Raw genomic sequence first — 23,187 nt, forward strand, 5'->3', positions numbered from 1 at the left:
GGAAGTTCCCCTGGACTCCAACCATCCAGTCTGGTGATCTTGTGGTAGGCTGGGTTCCTCCACCAAGACTGTGTTTCTCTTAAATGGCTTTGGGCTGCGGAAGGGAAACCAAAGGACAGAAAACTTATTTGAGCTCCTGGGAGAAAAGAAGCTGCCTCAGGACTCAGAGGTAAGCAGGCCACAGACTTCTGAGGCTAGGGTTCTGTCACCCTGAGGTAGGGGCGGTGGGTTGTGCTGACCTCTGCTCAGGGTCTGAACTGGACACACAATTAATTGCCAGGGCTCTGACCATTGCCCTCCATCCTTCTGGAGCTGCCCTGTGGGGTCTAGCATCCTGTCTTCCTGCCCCTGGTGCTAATCTTCTGCTGAGGTCCCTATCTCTCTGTATCTTTCTTACTAGTTCTCCCAAAATGTAACAGCATAAGAGGGGAAGTTGTCTCAATAATAATGATGATTAAAAACAAAAATAGTTAACATTAATATGTCATGTGCTAAAAACTGTTCTAAGCACTTAACATCTTATTCAGTTAATGCTACACAAGCTCTAGGAGGCAGGTACTATTACACCCACTTTTCAGATAAAGGCACTGAAGCACAGAAAAGTTAGGTAACTTGTGCTAGGTGACACCGCTAGAAAGTGGCAAAGCTGAGTTCTGAACTTAGGCTGTCTTATTTGGAGGCCATGCACTTAACCGCTAAACAAAACTGTGTGGGAGTCTTTGAGGGAGGTACAGCTACAAACTAGGTCCATATTGCCTCCCCAGAGTGTGTATGGCACCTCAGAAGGCCAGCAGCAGAGCCAGGAAAGAAACCAGGTGTGCTCCCAGCTCCCCAGCTGGCCTGGAGAACCTTGATCCCTGTGATGTCTGAAACCTCTAGGGTGGGAGAGGGCTGGGCAACTGAAGGCTTTCAAGGGGACACTCATGCCTGGTCTTGACTTCCGCCTCCTACAGGACCCCTCATGATCAATAGCACCTGGCCCCAGGCCTGCGGTTATTCCAGGGACTCAGATGACAGCTTGACTCTTGCTTTTCTCTTTTTCTCTTCTGACTGCTTCGACCCAGGCTGATCTTGCCCCATCTCTGGCCTCTTCTCTAGCACATATTGTTTGTACCTCCCAGTTACCACATTCTGTTGATTCTCTGAGAGGTTTCTTTTCTCTATATCCACAGCCTGCAAAGCCTTTCCTTCATCTCTGCTGACGTCTACTCATGCCGCCCCACATGGCTCTGTCAGCCTTTCCCTGTACTCATTCTCTTTGTTTTGGTAAGTACTAATATAGGCTAAATGGCATTTGAGAAAGTTAGTTGAGTAGTTTGGTGGCCAGTGCCTCTCAAGGAACTGTGCCCTCCCTGAAGACAGGGTCCATGGCACCAGGTCCAGCATTTCTACACTAGACAAACGAACTTGATGGAGTTGGTAGAACTTAACATATACAGATAAATCCCCTGGGGAACTGTAAGCTTTGGCGGGTGTGGGTGTGTGTGGAAGCGTGGGGGTGAGGAAGGGGCCACGGCTCCTTCTCTACTTGTGTACAGAGTTCAGGACTTTGCAATTTGCTGAAAGATGTACATTTCAAGTTTGAGGCCCTAACTACTTTCCTACTCCCTGGCCTGCCTGTCCTCCGGTCACTTTGGGCTCTCCTAGTCATCAATGGTTAAGTTACTGGAGGGTTCTGAGTGGAGGAGTCACATGACTCATGATTTACTTAACATCTTAAAAACTTAACAGGAAACTGTATGGGGAGTGGGTTGCAAGGGGCAAGGGCAGGAGCAGAAAGGCAAGTTAGGAGGCTCCTAGATGGGAGATGATGGCAGTTTAGACAAAGTAATGCTGGGAGTGTCAGCAGTAGCTAGATCTGAATTTAAAGGCAGAGCAGCCAGAATTTCCTGGTGGATTAGAAATCAAGGCATCAGGGAGGATTCCACGGGTCTTGGCAGGAACAACTAAACCAGAAAAAGAATACTATTAACTGAGATGGAAAAGACTGAAGAACAGATTTCAGGAATACTCTGGCACTGAGTTTTGGTTATGCTGAATTTCAGATACCTATTAGATATCCAAGTTGAGATGCTACATAGGCAGCCAGACATACGAACCTAGAGTCAAAGGATAGGTCTGGGCTAAGATGGTCATTGTGAGTCTTCAATGTATAAATGGGATTCAAAGCCTTGAGATCAGACAAGGTCATCTAGAAAGTAAGTGCAAATAGAGAAGTATAAGACCACATCCTGGGTCACCCGTGTATTCACGGGTAGAAGAATGAGGAAGTAGAAGAAATGAGGAAAACCAGCAAAGGCGGCTGAGCAGGAGCTGCCAGCAAGGGAGGAGAAGAACCGAGAAGCACTGATGCCTGTTTAAACAGGGAAACAACTGTTCACAGGAGAGAGGCCAAGTGTGTCCTATGCTGCTGACAGGTCAAATAAGCTGGGCACTCAGACTGAATAACTGGTTTAGGAATATGGAAGTTTTTTTTTTGACAACCTTGAAGAATCCCTCCATCCTCTGGAGTAGAGTGTGGTAAAAGTCCATTACAGCGGGCAAGGCTGGTGGAGATGCAGTTTGGAGAGGCACAGCAGTGGGAGGGAGTGGGAATGAGTAGACTGGTTAGAAACAGCTGTGGAGGAGATGACTGGGACGAGATAATGGAATGGTGAGGAGTGGATTCAACAATATTTAGGGGACAGAATTAACAGGCCTCGGTGATAGACGGCTGTAGGTGTGGGGGGTAGAGTAGGAGGAGGGGAGGAGGAAGGGAAGATGACACATATACTCCGGCAGGGTAACTACAGGATGGTGGTCGCATCTACTGAGATAAGGGATGCACGTAGTAGGGGCAGGTGTGCAAAGGAAGGTAACAGGCTCAAGTTCTGGATGTGCCAAACTGTTTGTAACATCAACTAAAAGACTTCAGGATGCTGCTGGACCCACATGTGTCTACAGCATGGCAGAGAAGTCTAGGCTGAAAGTAAGGGTTCGAGAGTCAAACTGTAATAACTGAAGTGGCTGAGACTTTCCCAAAGAAACATTTGCAAGAGCAGAAGACGTAAGCCTGGGGAAAACAACACATACACTAATGCTGTTGCACCCTCTACCTCCTTTTTAGGGAATTTGATAAAATTAATTTGCCCCTGGCAACAAAGCAAACAGAATCAGATGTAACTATAAACAAAACCAGGGAGCTGTCCTGGTGAAGAGTTACTTTATCACAAAGAAGGAAGAGAAAGCAGAAAATAGCAGAACCTGACTGATTCCTAAGTATCGGGTAGGCGAAAAGGTTTGTTTGGATTTTTTTCTGCACGTTATGGAAAAACCCAAACAAACTTTTTTTGCCAACCCAATAATTTCAAATGTGCCACTGGATGGCTGTGGAGTGTTCCTGCCAGACCCTCCATCCTTCTCCCTCTTTTGCTTCTTGAAGAGGTGAAAGCCAGAAGATCAAACAGTCATGAGGAAGGAGGGCTGAGAACTCCCCCTACACTCTCTGTGTGACACCTGGTTCTGTTCAGTACAATCAGGCTTTCAGGCCTTATAACCCCATCTGACAGATGACACCGACTCAGAAAGATCAGAAGATCTGACAAAGGTCACACAGAGTCCTGTATCCACTACACTGTGGGGGACAGAGGGAAAACACCAGTCTCACAAATGCTGGAAGTGGAGACTGTCTGGGAAGTTAAGTTCCTGGCTTCAGGTGCACTGTTTGAGTGTGGAAGAAGGACTGGGCCTTCCCTTAGATCTTGTGAAGCCAGGTGAGCTACTGTATAGCTGTCCCAGGACACTGCTTGAGAAGAGTCCAGCCTCTCAAAGGCTCCTCTTGAGCCTTTAGGGCCTTAAGTGAAGTTGCTCAGTCATGTCTGACTGTTTGCGACCCCATGGACTATAGCCTACCAGGCTCCTCTGTCCATGGGATTTTCCAGGCAAGAGTACTGGAGTGGGTTGCCATTTCCTTTTCCAGAGGATCTTCTCGACCCAGGGACTGAACTCAGCTCTTCCGCATTGCAGGCAGACGCTTTACCATCTGAGCCACCAGGGAAGTCAGGGCCTTAGGAAGAGGCAAAATAGATGGAATCCTCAAGCTGGGGATACAGGACAAGGCTCCGGCCCTCCCCTGCCTACCTCTCACTTTGAGCTGTTGACTGTGCCTGAAACCTAACCAAAAACAGAAGACAAGAAAACAGAAGCTTTTATCAAATGGGAAACTCCATTACCACATCTAGTCCCATCTGCTTTAGTACCCGCCTTCTTTGCCTGCCTGGATGCTGCAGGGTGAGTTTTCTACTTCTCAGAAGGCTAACCCACACATGCTCTGGATCTCATGCAATCTCTACAACCCAGGGCGTAGTTTCTTTATTCTCTTTCCCACTCCAGCATCTTCCTCTTCTCTCTTTCTCTACTGGTCACTGTACTTGGCACTCAGAAAAAACTGTAGCCTTTCTCATAAAAACAAAAACCAAACTTCCCATCTCAGCTGCTACTCCGATCCATATTCCTAGCCAAATCTATGGAAGAAGCTGGTGTCTCTATTTTGTCACCATTCAATCATTCTTAAAATTTAAATTACATATGATTTTGTGTTTCACTGTGTAACATACCAGAGAATATGTAACATATGTAAATTATGAAGCATAATAAAAATGAACATCTATAAATCCACAATCCAACCTAAGAACTAAAGCATCATCAATATTATTGAATAGACTATGTGCTCTTCTTCCTCATCCAATCCCCTACCTCTACAACTATGTACGGTTGTAGTCAAACTGTTAAAAACCAGACACACAAATATTAAAAGCAGCCAAAGAATAAAGGTCATATAACATTTGAGGCAACAGCAATGAGAATTACAGTTGTTTCTCATCAGAAACAATGGAAGTCAGTAGAATGTGGAGGGACAGTTCTAAATGGAATTGCTTGGTGGTCCCATGGTTAGGATGCAGAGCTTTCATTGCTGAGGGCCTGGGTTCAATCTCTAGTCAGGGAACCAAGATCCTTAGAGTGGCCAAAAATAAATAAGTAAAATGCTAAAACAAACACAATTCAAGTTTGAATTCTATATCCAGTGGGAAAAAAATACGTTTGTAAAATGAAGGTAAAATATATCTTCAGCCAACTGAAGTTGACAGCATCAGTTCCCCACAGGTCTGCACTGTATGAAATTCTGAAGGAGGTTCTTCATGCTGAAGGGAAACTGTAATAGGCTGAGACCAGGGTGTAAAGGAGGAATGAAGCCAAGAGCATAGGACGGAGAAAACATACTGCTACAAACACATCAAGTAGTGAGAGGCTCATAACCAGTGAGGATGGCCAGCATCCTGATGTTGCCTGGGTCCTGGGGACATCCAGTGCTGAATGAGACAATTCTGGGTGAACTGTGATGACTGGCTACCCTAACTAGGACCCAAGATGAGGTCCTGAGGAGACAGGTGTTCTGACAGCAGCAAACCATGGAGTTTTGTTGTGGGCAAGAAAGAAAAAAGGCAGACTTCCCTGGTCATCCAGTGGTTAAGAGTCCGCTTGCCAATTCAGGGATCCCTGGTCTGGGAAGATTCCACACACCTCGGGACAACTTAAGCCTCTGTGCCACAACTACTGAGCCCGTGTGCACTAGAGTTTCTCTGCAACAGGAGAAGCCATGGCAAGGAGAAACCTGCGCACCGCAGCCAGAGAAAGACCGTGCAGCAACAGAGACCCAACGCAACCCAAGATAACAGTGGAAAAGGCTGAGAAGTGTTTGAGGCTTATCTTTCTCAGAACTAGACGTGCTTGTTAACTGAAGTAAACATTCTTGTATCTTCCCCTCCCATCCTTTGTATTTATATCTAATAGATTGAAGACAATAAGTCATCCAGGAGCTGGCACATCATGAAGGCAGAAACACAAAAGCAGGAAGAGCAGTTCTGTTTGGCTTGGACACAGTGACTCAAAGGCTTCCCTTCCTACAGGGCACAACTCACTGACATTTCACCCACTTGGCTGGGAGGGGAAGAGGGAAAGAAAACTAACAGTGTCTGCTTTTTTTTCCTCTAGGGTAATTCTTATCATCCTCTTATTAGGTAAGAATTATATTAGCCTAATATTACTTCAAAAAAAAAAAAAAAAAAGAGAAAGGCCAAGTCCCCTGCCAAAGATCACCAAGCTACGTGGCAGATTCGTTATTTCACTTCATAGGTGGTCTTGCTCAAAAGCTTGCGCTTGGTGCTGGACACGGCCCTGCTATGCTGGCGTAAGTGCTGCTGTAGATACAAAGGACATGCACGGGGAGATGCAGAGCAGAAGGGGATGAACCAGTGACCTGAGCCAGGGCAGAAATAAGGCCCCAGAAATGCAAGCTCCTGGTGGGGACTTGCACCTCTCCTCCTCTAGGACAGGAATACATATCTGATAAAAACTGAGATGTGTGGGAACTGAAGACTGATCCATGTGCCAAATAAACGAGGTGTCCTTAAAATGGTGCTGGGGTAGATGAGGGAGAAGTGGAAGGAAACCAATGAAAGAACAGACATCTCTTTAGGACTATACCCCAGGTTTCCAGGATACTTCTGGACTGACTCCATCTGTCATCAAAGTAGGCTCTGGAAGAGCACAAAAAATGTTCAAATGTTAACTGCAAAAGGAGACCTACAGAAAGAAGGTAAATTAGCTAGAAAACTATACTGTAAGCCGAATGTCATGATTTTAAAATGGTGCAATGGAAAGCACAGTTTGGAGTCATACATTTTTCTTTACTGGCTAGGAGACCCTGGGCAGGTGAGAACATACTTAACTTTATATGTGTCTCAGTTTCTATAGAATAAAAACTACAATACCTTGTAGGTCTGTATGGGAAGTTCTGTATTAGTCTTAGTTTTCTCATCTATTAAGTAGGGATAACAATAGTACCTCTCCGGTTGGGTTCTTGGGAGAATTAAATCGGTTTATACATGTAAAGTGCTTAGAATAATGTCTAGTACATAGTAAGCATTAAATAGGAGTTAGCTATTATAATTAACAAATAAGCTAATACATTTTGCTCACAGCATGTATTATTCTCTAAAATGGCTTTTTCAAAGCTCTACTATCCACCTCCTAGAGTAATGAAAATAAAATATAAACAAATGAGACCTAATTAAACTTAAAAGCTTTTGCACATCAAAGGAACCCATAAACAATATGAAAAGACAACACACAGAATGGGAGAAAATATTTGCAAATGAAGCAACTGACAAGGGATTAATCTCCAAAACATACAAAGACCTCAATCAAAAAATGCAGAGGATCTAAACAGACATTTCTCCAGAGAATACATATAGAAGGCCAAAGTACGTGAAAAGATGCTCAACACTGCTAATTACCAGAGAAATGCAAATCAAAACCACAATAAGGTATCATCTCACACTGGTCAGAATGTCCATCATCAGTTCAGTTCAGTCGCTTAGTCCGACTCTTTGTGACCCCATGGATTGCAGCACACCAGACCTCCCTGTCCATCACCAACTCCTGGAGTTTACTCAAACTCATGTCCATCGAGTCAGTGATACCATCCAACCATCTCATCCTCTGTCATCCCCTTCTCCTCCCGCCTTCAATCTTTCCCAGCATCAGGTTCTTTTCAAATGAGTCAGTTCTTTGCATCAGGTGGCCAAAGTATTGGAGTTTCAGCTTCAGCATCAGTCCTTCCAATGAATATTCAGGACTGATTTCCTTTAGGATGGACTGGATGGATCTCAAAAAGTCTACAAATAATAAATACTGGTGAGGGTGTGGAGAAAAGGGAATGTAAATTGGTATAACCACTAAGGAGAACAGTACGGAGGTTCCTCAAAAACTAAAAACAGAGCTACCAATCCAGATCCAACAGATCCAACAATCCTACTCCTGGGCTTATATCAAGGGAAAAACCATAATCCAAAAGGATACATGCACCCCAGTATACAGCACAGTATACAGACACAGCACTACTTAATATAGCCAAGACATGGAAGCAACCAAAATATCCAATGGCAGAAAAATGGATAAAGAAGATATGGGAGACATACAATGGAATATTACTCAGCCATAGAAAACAATGAAATAATGCCATTTGCAGCAACATGGATGTACCTAAAGTTGATCATACTAAGTGAATTAAGTCAAAGACAAATATCATATGATATCACTTATATGGGGAAATCTAAAACATGATACAAAAACTTGTTTACCAAACAGAAATAGATTCACAGACTTCAAACTTACAATTCCCAAAGACAAAAGGTGTGCGTGTGGGAGAGGTAAACTGGGAGTATGGGATTAACATATAGACACCACTATTAATAAATATAAAACAGATAATCAACAAGGATCTACTGTGTAACATAGGGAATGCAATGTTCTGTAATAACCTATATGGGAAAAGAATCTGAAAAAGAATGGAGATATATATATATATAACTGAATCAATTTACTATATGCCTGAAACATTTTAAATCAATTATTCTCCAATATAAAATAAAAATTTTAAAAAAAAGTCTTCCCTGGATTGCAGGTGAGATGACTTTAACCATTGTGACTGTATAACCAACAGAAATTTACTCCAAAATTTCATTTATAAATTGGGTGCCCATGCCCAAATAATAAAAAGGGGAATTAAAAATAAAAGCTGCATGAGGCAGTGGTTTTGTGTCTCCTCAGCAGAGTACAGTAGTTAGAAACACAGAATTTGAAACCAAAATGGTTGGGTTCCAATTCTGGTTCTACCACTTCACTACTTGTGTGAACCAAGTTATTTTACCTCTTTGTGCCTCAGTTTTCTCACCTTAAAAGAGATACAAGGATGTACTTCATAAGGCTGCTGAAGTAAAAGTGCTAACAAAGTGCTTCAAACAGTGTGGGGTACCTGGCCAGCACTGCCATGATCATCATTTTCAGCTTAAACACTGCCTCTTCAGACAGCCTGTTCTTTCTCAGAGCATCTAGTACTCATCACAGTTGGTAAATATTTTTTGTTTACGATTTGTACTCCATTAAGACTGGGAATTTGCCTTATTTACTACTGTACACTCAACACCTAGCACAATGCCTGATACAGCACAGGTACTCAGTAAATATATGCTGAATGATTTCGAGAAATAGATATTAGAAAAGTTAGGTGCTGTGCCAAGGAAGAATAGATGACAGCTAGGACTTGTACCAAGGTTCTAAGCACCTAATTTGGCTGCACGATGAATAATCTGGTCTCTGCATCTCCTGCTTGAAGCTTCCGCAGCACTCAGTATGCGTATTTTAGCTGAGTTCTGTTTTTACGCTTCCGTGCTAATTCTCCTGTCATCTTAGCTAACAATGCCTTGCTCTTTACACATGTGCACTTCCTCACTTTTCTTGAGCTCCTTCACTGTTGTGCCCACAGAATAAGCTCAGCGCAAGAGAGTGACCACTGTGACCACCTTTCCAGGAGTGTGGCCGGGGCCACTCTGCATTCTGTACGCTTTCACTGAAGAGATAATGACTCTACAGGAAACAGGTCAGCTGGGTATCCTCTTACCTGATCTGTTGTGGCTGGCGGTGGCAGAGCTGCGGAGACAGAGAGCATCCGCAGGGAGGCCTCCAACTGCTGGGGAGGTAGAAAGAAGTTGGGGACCACAACGGGCTCTGGGCTGTAAAGGTAGTTAAGGGACACAAATACCTGGAAATCGTCTCCTGACCCGTTTCCTTTGACCTCAACCACTCCTTTATTCCCCCAGCCCCACCCAACTTACTCCTGTCCACGAATCCTTTGCTCAAGTGGTTCCCTCTGCTGAGAAGACCCTGTGAACTCCATTAGAGGTACAGGTACAGATGTAGTATAGATATAGATCAGTTTATACTTTATGGGTCACTTCAAATCTCACCTTCTCCAGGAAGCCTTCTCTAAATTATAGCCCACAATAATTCCTCCTTCCTAGTCCAGAGCACAGTCTGAAAAAAAGGCTCAGTCAGTTCAGTTCAGTTGTTCAGTCTTTGCGACCCCATGAATTGCAGCACGCCAGGCCTCCCTGTCCATCACCAACTTCTGGAGTTTACTCAAACTCATGTCCATCGAGTCAGTGATGCCATCCAGCCATCTCATCCTCTGTCATCCCCTTCTCCTGCCCCCAATCCCTCCCAGCATCAGGGTCTTTTCCAATGAATCAGTTCTTCACATGAGGTGGCCAAAGTATTGGAGTTTTGGCTTCAGCATCAGTCCTTCCAATGAACACCCAGGACTGATCTCCTTTAGGACGGACTGACTGGATCTCCTTGCAGTCCAAGGGACTCTCAAGAGTCTTCTCCAACACCACAGTTCAAAAGCATCAATTCTTCGGTGCTCAGCCTTCTTCACAGTCCAACTCTCACATCCACACATGACGACTGGAAAAACCATAGCCTTCATGAAACAAAGGCTAATCCTTATTTAATCTGATATGATTCTCCATTTGTTTCCCTCAATATTCACTAAGCTTCACAAAGGCAGTGCCACTGTACTTCCTTCAGTCACCTCACTAACTCCTTAGAGCCCGCATGAGGCTGACAGGTAGCAAGCACTGGATGATTCTTGCTGAGGGCCTGCTGGTCAGAACCTGACAGGGTGGGCGTGGGAAGGCAGCTCCAGGGCAGTGCCTTAGGATGGAAGGTGGTGCCGGGCACTGAAGGAGGGCCTGTCCTACTGGGTGTTCTGTGCTCACACCCAGAAATGGCTCTAAGTGGGCACAGCCGATCCACCATTGTGACGTGAGCTCTAGAAGGCAGGTACTGTAGTCGCACTTCTCTGTATCCTCTGGAGACACCCAGTACTATTTGTTCAAAGCACTGACTGAGTTTGGGAGGGGACTGTTTTTTGGCCCCTCCCCGAGGCTTGCAGGATCTTACCTCTCCGACTAGGGACTGAACCTGGGCCATGGAATGAAAGCACCGAGTCCTAACCACTGGACTGCCAGGGAATTCCGGGGAGGGGACTACTTTGATGGTCTACATTTTTGTTTCTATTAAGTAAGCTAAGTGAGGTTCTGATGCAAACTGGTCTAATACTGCTCTAATGCTAGACTTTGAACTTGAGGAGGGCAAATATGAGCTCTTCTTCATACTATATTCCTGTCACCTAGTATAGTACCTGGGACACAATAAATGTTTAATAAATATCTACAGAATGAGTGAAAGGCATTTCTTGCTTTGGCTCAAGTCCCCGAATTTTCTACAGAGAGGGTGGGAGTGGAGTTGGAGACCATGAAGAAAAGAGCCCTTTGAACTCAGACTTCCTCAGAGGGCTCTGTGAGGTAGGGCCTAGCTGTTGTTGCCGCTCTGACTGCTGGGGACTCTGCCTGAGAGTCAGCTGATACTGTGGGGAGAACAGCTTTGCTGTGAGGGGTTCAGAGTGTGTCTGAAACACAAAACTCCCCTTCTCAGCCCGGCACCAACTGCCTTTCTAAGGGTACTACTCCATCAGTAATCTGTCTTATATTAGACGGTAACTTCAGGCAAGTTCACATTTTGGGCTTGTTCCTTCACCTATTAGATGGGATATAATAACTATACCTTTTAAGGATTAAATGATGTTATACATGCAGAGTGCTTAGAATGGCGCCTGATAAAGAGCATGTACTCCATCAGTGTCAGCTGTTCCTGGCTCCCTAGTTGAGAGGGAAAAGTTACCACTGGTTCCCTCCCCCACTGAAACCTGCTTTCCATCCCTACCTCTGCACTGTCCTCCTAACACAAAAGCCAGCGAATACATGTCAGCCCACTTTCTGCTGGAACCGCCTTGAGCATCAGGGTGATGACCACCACTCCCTGAAACTGCTACCCCCATCTCTCTGACCAGCCCTCCACTGCCTCCTCTGTGCTGGTCTCTGCTCCCCCTGCCCTCATGTGCTGGTGATCCTTAGGGATCTGCCTTGCGTGGCTCTCCCTTTCCCTCTCTCCCTGCTATCCTCGTCTGTTTCCAGAGACACTGACCTTTAGAGCAGAGCTCATCTTGAATTCCAAGCCAGCATGTCCTCCTCTCACAGGCAAAATGAAAATGCAAATATGCAAAATGGAAATCTGCTTCTTCCCTCCAAATTAACTGTGCGCTGCTCCTTACCCGGTAAATGACCTACTTGTGACAGAAATCTCTAAGTCATATCTTTCCGTTTTTGTCTTTCTCATCCCCTGCCCCTATTTAATCCTATCAAATCCCTCCCCTTCTCCCTCATCATAAAGCAGTCTATGCTTTAGGTCAGACTTTATTTGTCATTATTACTGCAAGTTTCCTACCTGGTCTCCTTGCTTCTGGTCTCTCCTGACCTACCCACCCTCTACAAGGCACTGGGAGAATTCTTTAATGTGTAAATCTGACCAACCATACACTAACATTTGCTGAACACTGTTTACCTACCAGCACTATACTAAGTAGTTTACATTGTTAATTTTCACAAAACCCCCACGAGAAAAGTACTGTTTTAATTTGCTGCTGTCATTACCTGTCTCCTACCTAATATGGGAACTTCTTGAGGTAGGGTTTGATTCAAACCTCTGCACTTATTATGTAGCACGGTTCAGTTCAGTCGCTCAGTTGTGTCTAACTCTTTGCAACCCCATGGACTGCGGGACGCCAGGCTTCCCTGTCCACCACCAACTCCCGGAGCTTACTCAAACTCATGTCTATTGTGTCGGTGATGCCATCCAACCATCTCATCCTCTGTTGTCCCCTCCTCCTCCTGTCTTCAATCGTCACCAGCATCAGGGTCTTTTCCAGCGAGTCAGCTCGTTGTATCAGATGGCCAAACTATTGGGGTTTCAGCTTCAGCATCAGTCCTTCCAATGAATATTCAAGACTGACTTCCTTTAGGACTGACTGGTTGGATCTCCTTGCAGTCCAAGGGACTCGCAAGAGTCTTCTCCAACACCACAGTTCAAAAGCACTCAGCTTTTCTTCAGTGCTCAGCTTTCTTTATAGTCCAACTCTCACATCCATACATGACTACTAGAAAAACCATAGCTTTGATGAGACAGACCTTTGTTGGCAAAGCTTTTCAATATGCTGTCTAGGTTGGTCATAGCTTTTCTTCCAAGAAGCAAGCATCTTTTAATTTCAAGGCTGCAGTCACCATCTGCAGTGATTTTGGAGCCTCCCCAAATAAGTCTCCCACTGTTTCCATTGTTTCCCCATCTATTTGCCATGAAGTGATGGGACCAGATGCCATGATCTTAGTTTTCTGAATGTTGAATCTTAAGCCTACTTTTTCACTCTCCTCTTTCCCTTTCATCAAGAGGCTCTTTAGTTCTTCTTCGCTTTCTGCCACAAGGGTCGTGTCATCTGCATATCTGAGGTTATTGATATTTCTCCTGGCAATCTTGATTTCAGCTTGTGCTTCATCCAGCCTTTCACATGATGTACTCTGCATATGAGTTAAATAAGCAGGGTGACAATATACAGCCTTGATGTATTCCTGTCCCTATTTGGAAACAGTCTGTTGTTCCATGTCCAGTTCTAACTGTTGCTTCCTGACCTGCATACAGATTTCTCAGGAGGCAGGTCAGGTGATCTGGTATTCCCATCTCTTTTAAGAATTTTCCAAAAAAAAAAAAAAAAAGAATTTTCTACAGTCTGTTGTGATCCACACAGTCAAAGGCTTTGGCACAGTGAATAAAGCAGAAGTAGATGTTTTTCCGGAACTCTCTTACTTTTTCTATGATCCAACGGATATTGGCAACTTGATCTCTGGTTCCTCTCCCTTTTGTAAATCCAGCTTGAATATCTGGAATTTCATGGTTTACATGCTGTTGAAGCCTGGCTTGGGAAAATTTTGAGCATTACTTTGCTAGCTTGTGAGATGAGTGCAATTGTGTGGTAGTTTGAGCATTCTTTGGCATTGCCTTTCTTTGGGACTGGAATGAAAATTGACCTTTTCCAGTCCTGTGGCCACTGCTGAGTTTTCCAAATTCACTGGCATATTGAGTGCAGCACTTTATCAATTGTGCTTTTGGGCCTGCAATTACATAGCACAGGGCCTGGGTATACTTACTTTTTGGAAGAATGAAGTTTGGAAGGCCCGAATTACAGCAGTACCCTTGGGACCTGGGCACATGTGACTGCTCCTCCACTGACCATAAATTCTGAGCACACAGAAACTGACTGCAGAGGCAGAGGTGGTAGAAGCCCGGGTGAGGGAGGCAAGAAACAACCTCGAGAGACTGCTCTCAGTGCTCAGCCTCCAGCCATTTCATGCTTAAGTCTCTCCTGAGCCCATACTCCCCAACCCTCAGGTTTCTGTCTGTCTTGCATCCAGAATCATCTGTGTGGTATGTACAAATGTTCCCACTCATTTGATTTTCTCAAGAATCCTGTGAAACTGATAGCTCACTTCAGTCTATATTACTGACCTTTTTTGTGTGCGATGTCTGGGGACACAGAGAATGACAAGGCCCTTGACTTCCCTGGAGCATACAGTCTGATAAGGGATTATTACCTCCATCTTATAAGTGAAGAAATCGAGGCTCAGAAGGGTTAAACTATACACCTAAAGTTACACAAGTAGTAAGAGCTGGGTCTCGAAGGGTTGAAGCCAGGTCCCTGACTTCTAGCAGAGAAATCACTGCAAAGTGCCACAAAGGCAGCCTGCTCCCCCACTGGCCATGCGATAACCTCTTTGTCACTGGGATATCATGTGAGCTGATCAATCAGCTGTTTAGGCTATGGATGAGAGGGTTACTGATGGTCCTAATTGGTTTCCTTTCCCCATAACATGCCCATCCGCATTTTAAAGGAGGAAGAGAGGGAGTGTTAGACACACTTCTCCCAACCAACACTGCCATCCTGGGGGGTGTGGGCAAGACCATTTCAATGGTACCCACTCCCCCTATACCAAGGCCCCATCCCTTGCCTAAAAAAAAAAATTAAATAGTAGATGTCACTATAATTCTGAGTCTTTGTTTCGTTACATGCAAAACAGAAATGATACTGACTTTAAGGACTTCCCTGGTGGTCCAGTGGCTAAGACTTCAAGCTCCCAATGCAGGGGGCCTGGGTTCACCTGGTCAGGGAACTAGATTCCACATGTCACAATTAAAGACCCCTCAGGCTGCAACTAAAACCCAGTGCAGCCAAAATAAACAAATATTAAAAAAAAAAAAAAAGATACCAACTTTAAAGACTTGTGATAACTGAACTTGGAATGTATGTAAAGCACCCAGCACATGGTAAATGCTCAATCACTGGTAGGACTCTTCTTCCCCTTTCTCTATACCCTCCCCTGAAATTTCAACTGAGATTAATGGTCTCATAACCTTAGATGCAGAGCTTTGCCTTCAGGTGTAAAATACCCGAAATTAATCAGATAAATCAGGCTAGGATAGGCTAATGAATGTGCTGTGCTTAGTCGCTCTGACTCTTTGTGACCCCATGGACTGTAGCCCGCCAGACTCCTCTGTCCACAGGATTCTCCAGGCAAGAATACTGGAGTGGGTTGCCATGTCCTCTTCCAGGGGATCTTCCCAACCCAGGAATCAAACCCCATCTCCCGCATTGCAGGTGGATTCTTTACCGACTGAGCCACAAGGGAAGCCCAGTGAATGTGCTACCAACATCTAAAGCCAGTGCAAAGCATTATGCTTCAGAGGCCTGATGATAATGGTAGAATCATAGCACCTGGTCAGTGCAGGTGAGTTTTCAGTAGAAAGGGGATTCCTATGCCTCTGAGTGCATTTGATTGGGAGGGGGGGCACAGCTCACTCATGTGGCTGGTCTAAATACCAGCATCCAAAATGCCTAAAGATGGCTTAAGGGGTTACTTGGGGGAAACACCAAAGGATACAGGAGGAGGCTCTGACTCGTGGACACCTCTGACCCAGAGGTTGTCTGCTTCTGCCTGATGTCAGGGCAAGTGATGGGTGGCTCCTTATGGTTTTCCCTTCTGCTTTCAGATGCTGGCTGCAGAGGGAATTTCTCGGAGCTATCAGCAGAATCACTTAGCTCATCATAGGCCACTTCCTTCTTAGCCTGGGACTGTGGCTTGGGGCCCTGGTCCTGGTCTGCCTTTGGTGAGCGCCATCCAACACAAGTGTCACTCTGCTGGGCTCCTGAGAGTCTCATGTGGGAGGTGAGCTGTGGGTCTGCTGAGGCAGGCTCTCCAACCCTGGCCTTAGAGGCCACACCCTCACAAGACAAAGTACTTTGGCTTGGAGAACCTTGCCTATGCAAGTAGGCACTGACAGTCCTTTCTGGGCTGGACAGAAAGCTACTTCTGACCCTGAGCTCCTCTCTGGGGAAAGACTCTGAAGGACAAGAGAAGCCTTCCCTGTGGACCTCATCAGGCTGAGGGCTCATGCCGTCACTTGCATCTGACATGAAACTGGACCACGGGCTAGTTTTGTCTGTCACAGTGGTGATCTCATTGAGGGTCCTGGGCTCAATGACGTCTTCCTCATAGTCCTCATCACTGAAGGCCGGGCCTGCCTCGGTGTCCTCAGTGCTCTGCACTTTTGTGATGGGTTCCGTGTGCTCCAGGGCCTCAGGAAGCTTTCCTCTTCCACTTGAAGTCTCCTTAAGAGCAGAGGGAGGTGGGGAGTTCCTGTCCTCATCTGGAGCTCTTGCCAATGGCAGGTCTGGACTTGTGCTCCGTTCTTGCATGGTTCCTCTGTCCTGAGCGTCTGGGAGGGTGGGGACTTCTCTGCTTCTACTCCTGGCTTGGTGAGAACTCACAGATCCTGGAGAATTCCTGGTGAGAGTCTGCAGATCTGAACAGTAACAGATATCACTCTTACTACAAGGTATGGCCACAGACCACTCAACTCTCCCACACCAGCTTCCAGTTTCAGATGGAGTCTTGCAATCAGACTTCGAATAAATCTCAAAGATAATAGTTAATTCACTCCCAAGAATCAATGAAACTATATTCAAGGCAATACAATTTCTAGCACTTTATTCTAATATCAGAGGACCAAAATCTAATCTATTTATAGCTGTGGTTACATCTGCGGAAACGCTTTCAGAGACTATCTGCTCATGCTCAGGAATTCTTGGGAGCTGGGAGTCCCGGTGGGCATGTTCAAGCTTCCATTTACGTCAGTAATTACCTATATCAAAAACCAAAATGAGAATCCACTTATTTACCTATTTGATGACAATTATTAGAACTATTTACTTGGAAAATAAAAGCAAGGAAATACCCATCACCCAAATGGTAAGGCAAGGGAGATACACCGAGAGAATGGAGGCAGCGTGAAAGGAGCACAGGCTTTGGAGCCAATATCGGGTTCAAATATCTACTGTCACTTGTCAACTTTGTGGTTACGAGCAAACTATCATAAGTCTGTTTATTTTTACAACATGATAAAACACCACCCTTTTCACAGGGTTATGGTGAAAAATACATGAGATGAATGAACATAAATGAGGCCATACATAGGCAATCAGTAGCTCCTTTCAACATTCATTCTCTCCTTGTGAAAATCAGTTCTCCTTCTGTCATTCCTTGCTTAGAACTCCCCATTTTCTTTCAGAATAAAGATTAAACCCCCAAGCTTGCCTTTAACGCCCTTCAGCTTTAAGCCTTTGATTCTCCTTGCTCTCTTTACCTCTAACCTTTAAAGGGATTCCCCTAATCCACTCTCACCTCCACCTCAAACAAGCCTCCTTCTTTTGTGCTCTTATGCTTTCTTTCTGGGGGGCAGCTTCTTCGGTTGACCATAGAATGTATGCTTGATGAAAGCACAGACAATGCCTGTCTTGTCCACCACTGTATACTGCTGAAACTAGAAACACAATAATGTCTGGCATAGTTGGTGATCAATAAAGAGCTGACTGCTTATTTCCAAGCAAGTGGAAGCCAAAGAGCACACATCTGTGGTCCTGGTTACCAACAGGTTATATATCTGGGAGAAGATTAGATTTGTGTCTAATAGCAACCATGGTGGCTTTTTTCCTCCTTTTAAAGGGAAAAAACTGAACTTACTCATCCCTCTGTAGAATCGACACATTTTGCTTGAGCAAAAGTGATACCAAGTGAGGGCTAAAGATGCTGATCTAGTTGACTTCTCAGTATTCCCCCAGGTGTGCTTCGTACAGTTTTCCAGACCTTAACTCTAGATTCTGATTCAGAGGAGCAGAGCACGACCCAGGAATTCATATTTCAAAATATGTGTCCCAGGTGATTCTTATGCTCAGGCAAGTTGGAAATACTTGTTCTAGAGCGCTCTCTGTCTGGGTTGCAGAACAGAATGACCCAGAGAGTTTTGAAAAATCCTGATGGCTGGGCCCCACCCTCAGAGATTCTGATATACCTGACCTGTAGTGCAGCCTGGGATCTGGATTTTTTAAAGTTCTCTCAATAATTTTAATGCAGTAAAGCAAGAATTACCATTTTAAGGGGTTTTTGAAAGGGTGGACTGTGGACTACCAACATCTAGAATCATCTGGGGTGCTTGCTAAAAATGCAGTCTTCTGGCCTTGAGAATTAAAATTTTTAATATTTGTAGTTGAGTTTTTCAGAAAATACAGTGGCATGTGTTCAGAAACTACCACTGCAGAAATCACCGAACCCACTCCCCCCCACCCTTTTTCTGGTTGGGGAAACTGAAGCTCGAGAAGGCAAAGTACATCCTCATAGTCAAATAGTACGGCCGTGCCAGAAACCCACCAAGGACTTAACTCGGGTCTCATGCCTCTTAGTCTAGTGCTCTTTCCATTGCACACATTCTCTCTTTCCAAAAGGAAGATGGCAAGTAAGATGGTGACAGTTGTTGGTCTCTATCTGTCATAAGGGCTTGTCTGCACACATTTAAATGCTTTTTGAATAAGCACCCAGTGACAGTAACTCAACAACAGCCATACCCGTGATTAAGGAGCTGACTTGCAACACCAGGTTATTGGATTTCTCCAGGATGCACTGGCTCTCAGGGTCTAGGCTGCTGGCTGCTGGCCGAAGACGGTCCGTCTGACTCTCCTGGCACTGCAAGATGGCAGTGTGGGTCTGAGGGCTGAGGGGGAGTAAAGGCTTGGTGAGCTTCTGGCTGAAGTACCGCTGCATCTGATCTAGCTCACTCAGATTCCTCCTGCAAAAGAGAGGGAGAAGACAAAAGGGTCATTTACTAGGATTACGAGCATCTTTTATGTTCCCTTGACATTCTATTGCTTGAACTAGGAACTTACTCTCACTTGATCTATTAACAGCAGGGTCCCCCTCTCTCCAATCCACCAATTCATCCTTCGACTACAATCCCACTGCCTAGGACATTTTCCTCATTCTGTCTGGCTAATGTAATTCCTCTTCTCATGTCTAGCAAATATTCTACCTCCTTATAAGGAAACATTCTTATCATCATTCCAGTCCTCACTTTCCCTAACTCTGGGCTAGCACTGATCTGTACTACCTTAAAGCCATTTCTGGCATACTTCAGTCCATGGGGTTGCAAAGAGGAGGACATGCCTTAGTGACTAAACAACAACAACCACTCTTGATCCTTCAAACAAATGACCTCTTATAGCAAGCCTTCCCTGACCCTCTAAGTTGGTTTAAGGGCCATTCCTCTGTGCTCTACAGTTCTTTCTATACTCTTCAACCACATGATTTGTTTCACATCAATTTCCCCTAATGTGATGTGAATTCTGTGCTGACTCCTTTGTATCTACTGCACCTAGGACAGTGCTTGGCACAAAAAATGAATGCTGAATGGATAAACAGACATGAATAAATAACTTAAAAATCTTTAATTCAAAAATCTTAAATGGGGCTACATTCATTCTTACTATTCCAATGAGAAATTATACCAACCATGATCACCTTCACTTGCATAGGATTTTATGTTTTATGCTTTCAAATACATTATCTTGTTTAATACTCATCCAACCAGATGAGGTCAGCAATTACTGTTTTACAAATAAGGAATGTGAGGTTCAGAGAATTTAAATGATTTGTCTAGACACGCAGTAGCACACAGTTACTCAGAAATTGGAACTCCAAGACTTATGCTTTTTCCATTATAGTAAATGGGCTCTGTTCTAACTGGGTTCATTTCTGCCTCACACCTCTGCATGCCAGAACCTGCGTTCAAGCTGCTCTCTTCTCTGTCCCTGTCCTATTCACTTTTTAAGGTGTAGGTCATATTTCTCCCTTTCAGAGTCCACTGCCCCAAATCAGTGGACCATCTCTCCCTTCAACTCCTTCACTCTTGGCATCTAACCTTCTGCCTTAAAATTTCCCTTAGTTTTTTCATTATGTGTTAGTTAGTTTAGCTTCCCTAACTAGGCCGTGAGCATCTGGTAACAGAAGACAGTATATCAAACTTCTCTATTTCTCTAGGTTTCTCAATGTGCCTGGCACGACTGGCAAAACACAGACATTAAACACCTGTGAAGTAAACAGAAAGTCTATCCTTTTGTTAAGAACAGTCTGTGTATCTTAGAGTTGAATCTAAATTAAATGAGAGGACAAAGCTGATCCTTAGTCTATCACTAGAAGCCACAACTCTATCAAATCACAGTAGATTTACTTAGGTGTTTACATCTGGGTTTATGCTACACAGATTAAATACCTGAAGCAGGAGCATGCAGACATATGTAAACTTGATGAAGCTTTAGAAAATATGCCAACCCAACTGCCCTCGTTTGAGGTTCTGGGTATGGAACCTATTGACACCAAGCTGCAATTTTCTCATCTGTGAAAAAAGTTTGGTAATACTCACCCTGCAGGCCTCACAGGATTGCTGTGACTCAAATGAAACACTTGTTTTAGGGCTTCGTGAACCCAAAGAAGTAATGCAAAATTGACAGTATCTTGTTTCATCTCTTTTGTAGAGAATCTGTCTATGGCAGTGGTTCTCAAAACCTGGCTCTAGGACTAGAGGCAGCGTCACCTGAGTGATGCAAATTCTTGGGCTCCATCCTAGACTTACTGAATCAGGAACTTACGGGTGGGTTCCAGCAATCATTGTTTTAACAAGCCCTTCATGTGATTCTGAAACACACTAAATTTTGAGAACCACTCCTCTAGGGCAGTGGTTTGTAGCCTGATGGTTTTAGCCCCAGGGGGACATCTGGCAACATATGGAGACATTTTTGGTTGTCACATGTTGGGGAGGAGTGCCACTAGTATTTGGTGGACAGAGACCAGGGATGCCGCTAAATATCCTACAATGCCAGGACAGGCCCCCAGAGGCAAAATACATGGCTCAGATGTCAAAGGTGCTGAGGCTGAGAGAAACTGCTCCAGGGCAAAGTAGAGTTCCTTTTTCTCTTTCTTCATTGGGTTCCAGTGTGTCATGTGAATGATCTAATAAAATGCAGCCAAACTGTTGATGGTTTTACTTGGCCTGCAGTCTCTAGCATCTTACTAAACTGAGAAAGTGAACATATTACTTCCTTATAAGTTTGAGCAGTTCCCCAGTCTACAGTGCAACTGATCAGTCCATTCTAACCCATGTCCCACCAAAAAAGATTTTGCTAATCTTTCATTTTGAGTTTGTTTTATGAAATCAAACAATAGGTTATTAATTTTTTCAAAACAAAATCCTTTTTTAATATTTGTTTTGTCAAATTTTACACATGCTCTTCCTCCCAGCCCTATTATCTTTCCATTTGAAAGTCAAGTCCAAACAGCCTGATGCTCAATACCCTTCAAGATCTGCCTCCCACAGAACTTGTCCTGCTCCTTACATCTTATGCTCAGCTTCACTCTAACTTCACTGCTTTCCCAAACTGGGCTTATTGTTTCATGCTCCTTACAACATTTTTTTCCTGAACAGAATGCCCTTCACATTTGTTGACTTGTTCCTTTAAAGACCAGTTCAAATGTGACTTCTTTATATCTTTCCATGACCAACCTAGAATGTTACTCATTCCTCCATGTACTCTTGGTCAGGAAATCTGGAATCTTAATCATACATACCATGGTTATAACTATAATGGCAACATAGCTGTCTCCTCTGCTGGGAATGGCAGAGCCATGATTGGAAATCAAGTCTATCTGACTCTGAAGCCAAATCCTTCCCACTGCACCACCCTTCTTACTAGGTAAACCAGGGGCTGGTCCAGATGATCTGTAAAGATCCTTCCAATTCTCACAGTGCTTTTCTGGCTCAGATGCTGACTGAGCTAAGAAAGAGACAGGGAAGCATTAACAGGGCAGATGCTGGTCTGGAAGCACCCAGTGGCTGTGAGGATAAAGACAGGAGGCAGGATGAGGCTTTGTAAATTGTAGAGTAGATGTGAGGGTGGTTATTTGGTGACTCATCTAAAGTTTCTGTATTTATAGCTGGGCCAGTACTATAGCCCCCTGAAGGGATGGAAGGCTCCAAGCTGAGACAGGTTCCAGGTCCACCTTGACATGAACATACATGAAAGCCCCTGCAAAACATCCCAGAGCAGTGGTAGCTAATGGAAAACATACTGCAGGCTGCCTTTGCCCATTCACCTTGTGCTCCACTATGGTTCTCCGTGTCTTTTCTCAGTGGAGAGTCTCACCTGAGAGAAGTCAGAATGGAGGTACGGGAGGACAAGGGTGAGGTGGTCAGTCTGTCGTCATTTGGCAAGACTGCCTCTGCCTGCTGCAGGGATTCATGGAATCGGCGGATGTTCTGCACATGCTCTTCATGGCGTGATGCCTGGCTTCTTGTGGTACCACTTCTGTTTGAAAATAAGTGGGGGCAAAATATATTCCCAACCGATAAGAAAACAATAAATTTGTGACAACAAACAACTCACCCTCCTGACATGGCACTGCAGATCCATCCCCATCACCACAGTTCTAGCTTCACTGGCTCAAGTGCTTGGATTACAATTACCTCCTGAGTAATTCTGCCTACAGTTTTATTCCTTCTCCTTTTATAAATTCTCTACCTTATAGCCTCAGTGATTTTTTAAAAACACAGATCTGAAATAACAGTAACCACAATATTAGAGGACTAGCTTGCCCATTTCCATAAGGAATCCAGCAGAGACTTGTGATATAGGGAGTATGTTGAATCTATAGATCAATTTGGGAAATACTGCCATTTTTACAATATTAAGTCTTCTAATCCATGAACACAGATATCTTCCGATTTATTTAGAACTTTAATTTCTTTCAACAATGGTTTATAGTTTTCAGAAAATACATTCTGCACTTTCCTGGTTAAATTTATTCTTAAGTATTTTATTCTTTTTGACGGTATTGTAAATCTACTCATTTTTTCAATTTCATTTTGGATCATTCATGGCTGATGTATAGAAATACAACTGATTTTATATATTACATTTTAAAA

General features: G+C 44.2%; 1 protein-coding gene across 4 annotated transcripts in view; it reads right to left on the minus strand.

The window, feature by feature from the left end:
• C2CD3 (C2 domain containing 3 centriole elongation regulator) overlaps window positions 1-23,187 on the minus strand; it is a 119,275-nt gene that overhangs the window by 5,681 nt on the left and 90,407 nt on the right. For 3 of the 4 annotated variants that reach the window (XM_043482672.1, XM_043482675.1, XM_043482673.1), the window contains exons 29-32: window positions 22,409-22,570; window positions 18,782-19,002; window positions 15,765-16,686; window positions 9,500-9,611 (exon numbers count right to left, since the gene is read on the minus strand). In XM_043482672.1, the coding sequence (XP_043338607.1) occupies window positions 9,500-9,611; window positions 15,765-16,686; window positions 18,782-19,002; window positions 22,409-22,570 (1,417 nt within the window). The other variant, XM_043482676.1, reaches the window with a different exon arrangement.

The sequence above is a fragment of the Cervus canadensis genome, chromosome 11, assembly GCF_019320065.1.
Source record: "Cervus canadensis isolate Bull #8, Minnesota chromosome 11, ASM1932006v1, whole genome shotgun sequence".
Taxonomy (NCBI): Eukaryota; Metazoa; Chordata; class Mammalia; order Artiodactyla; family Cervidae; genus Cervus; species Cervus canadensis.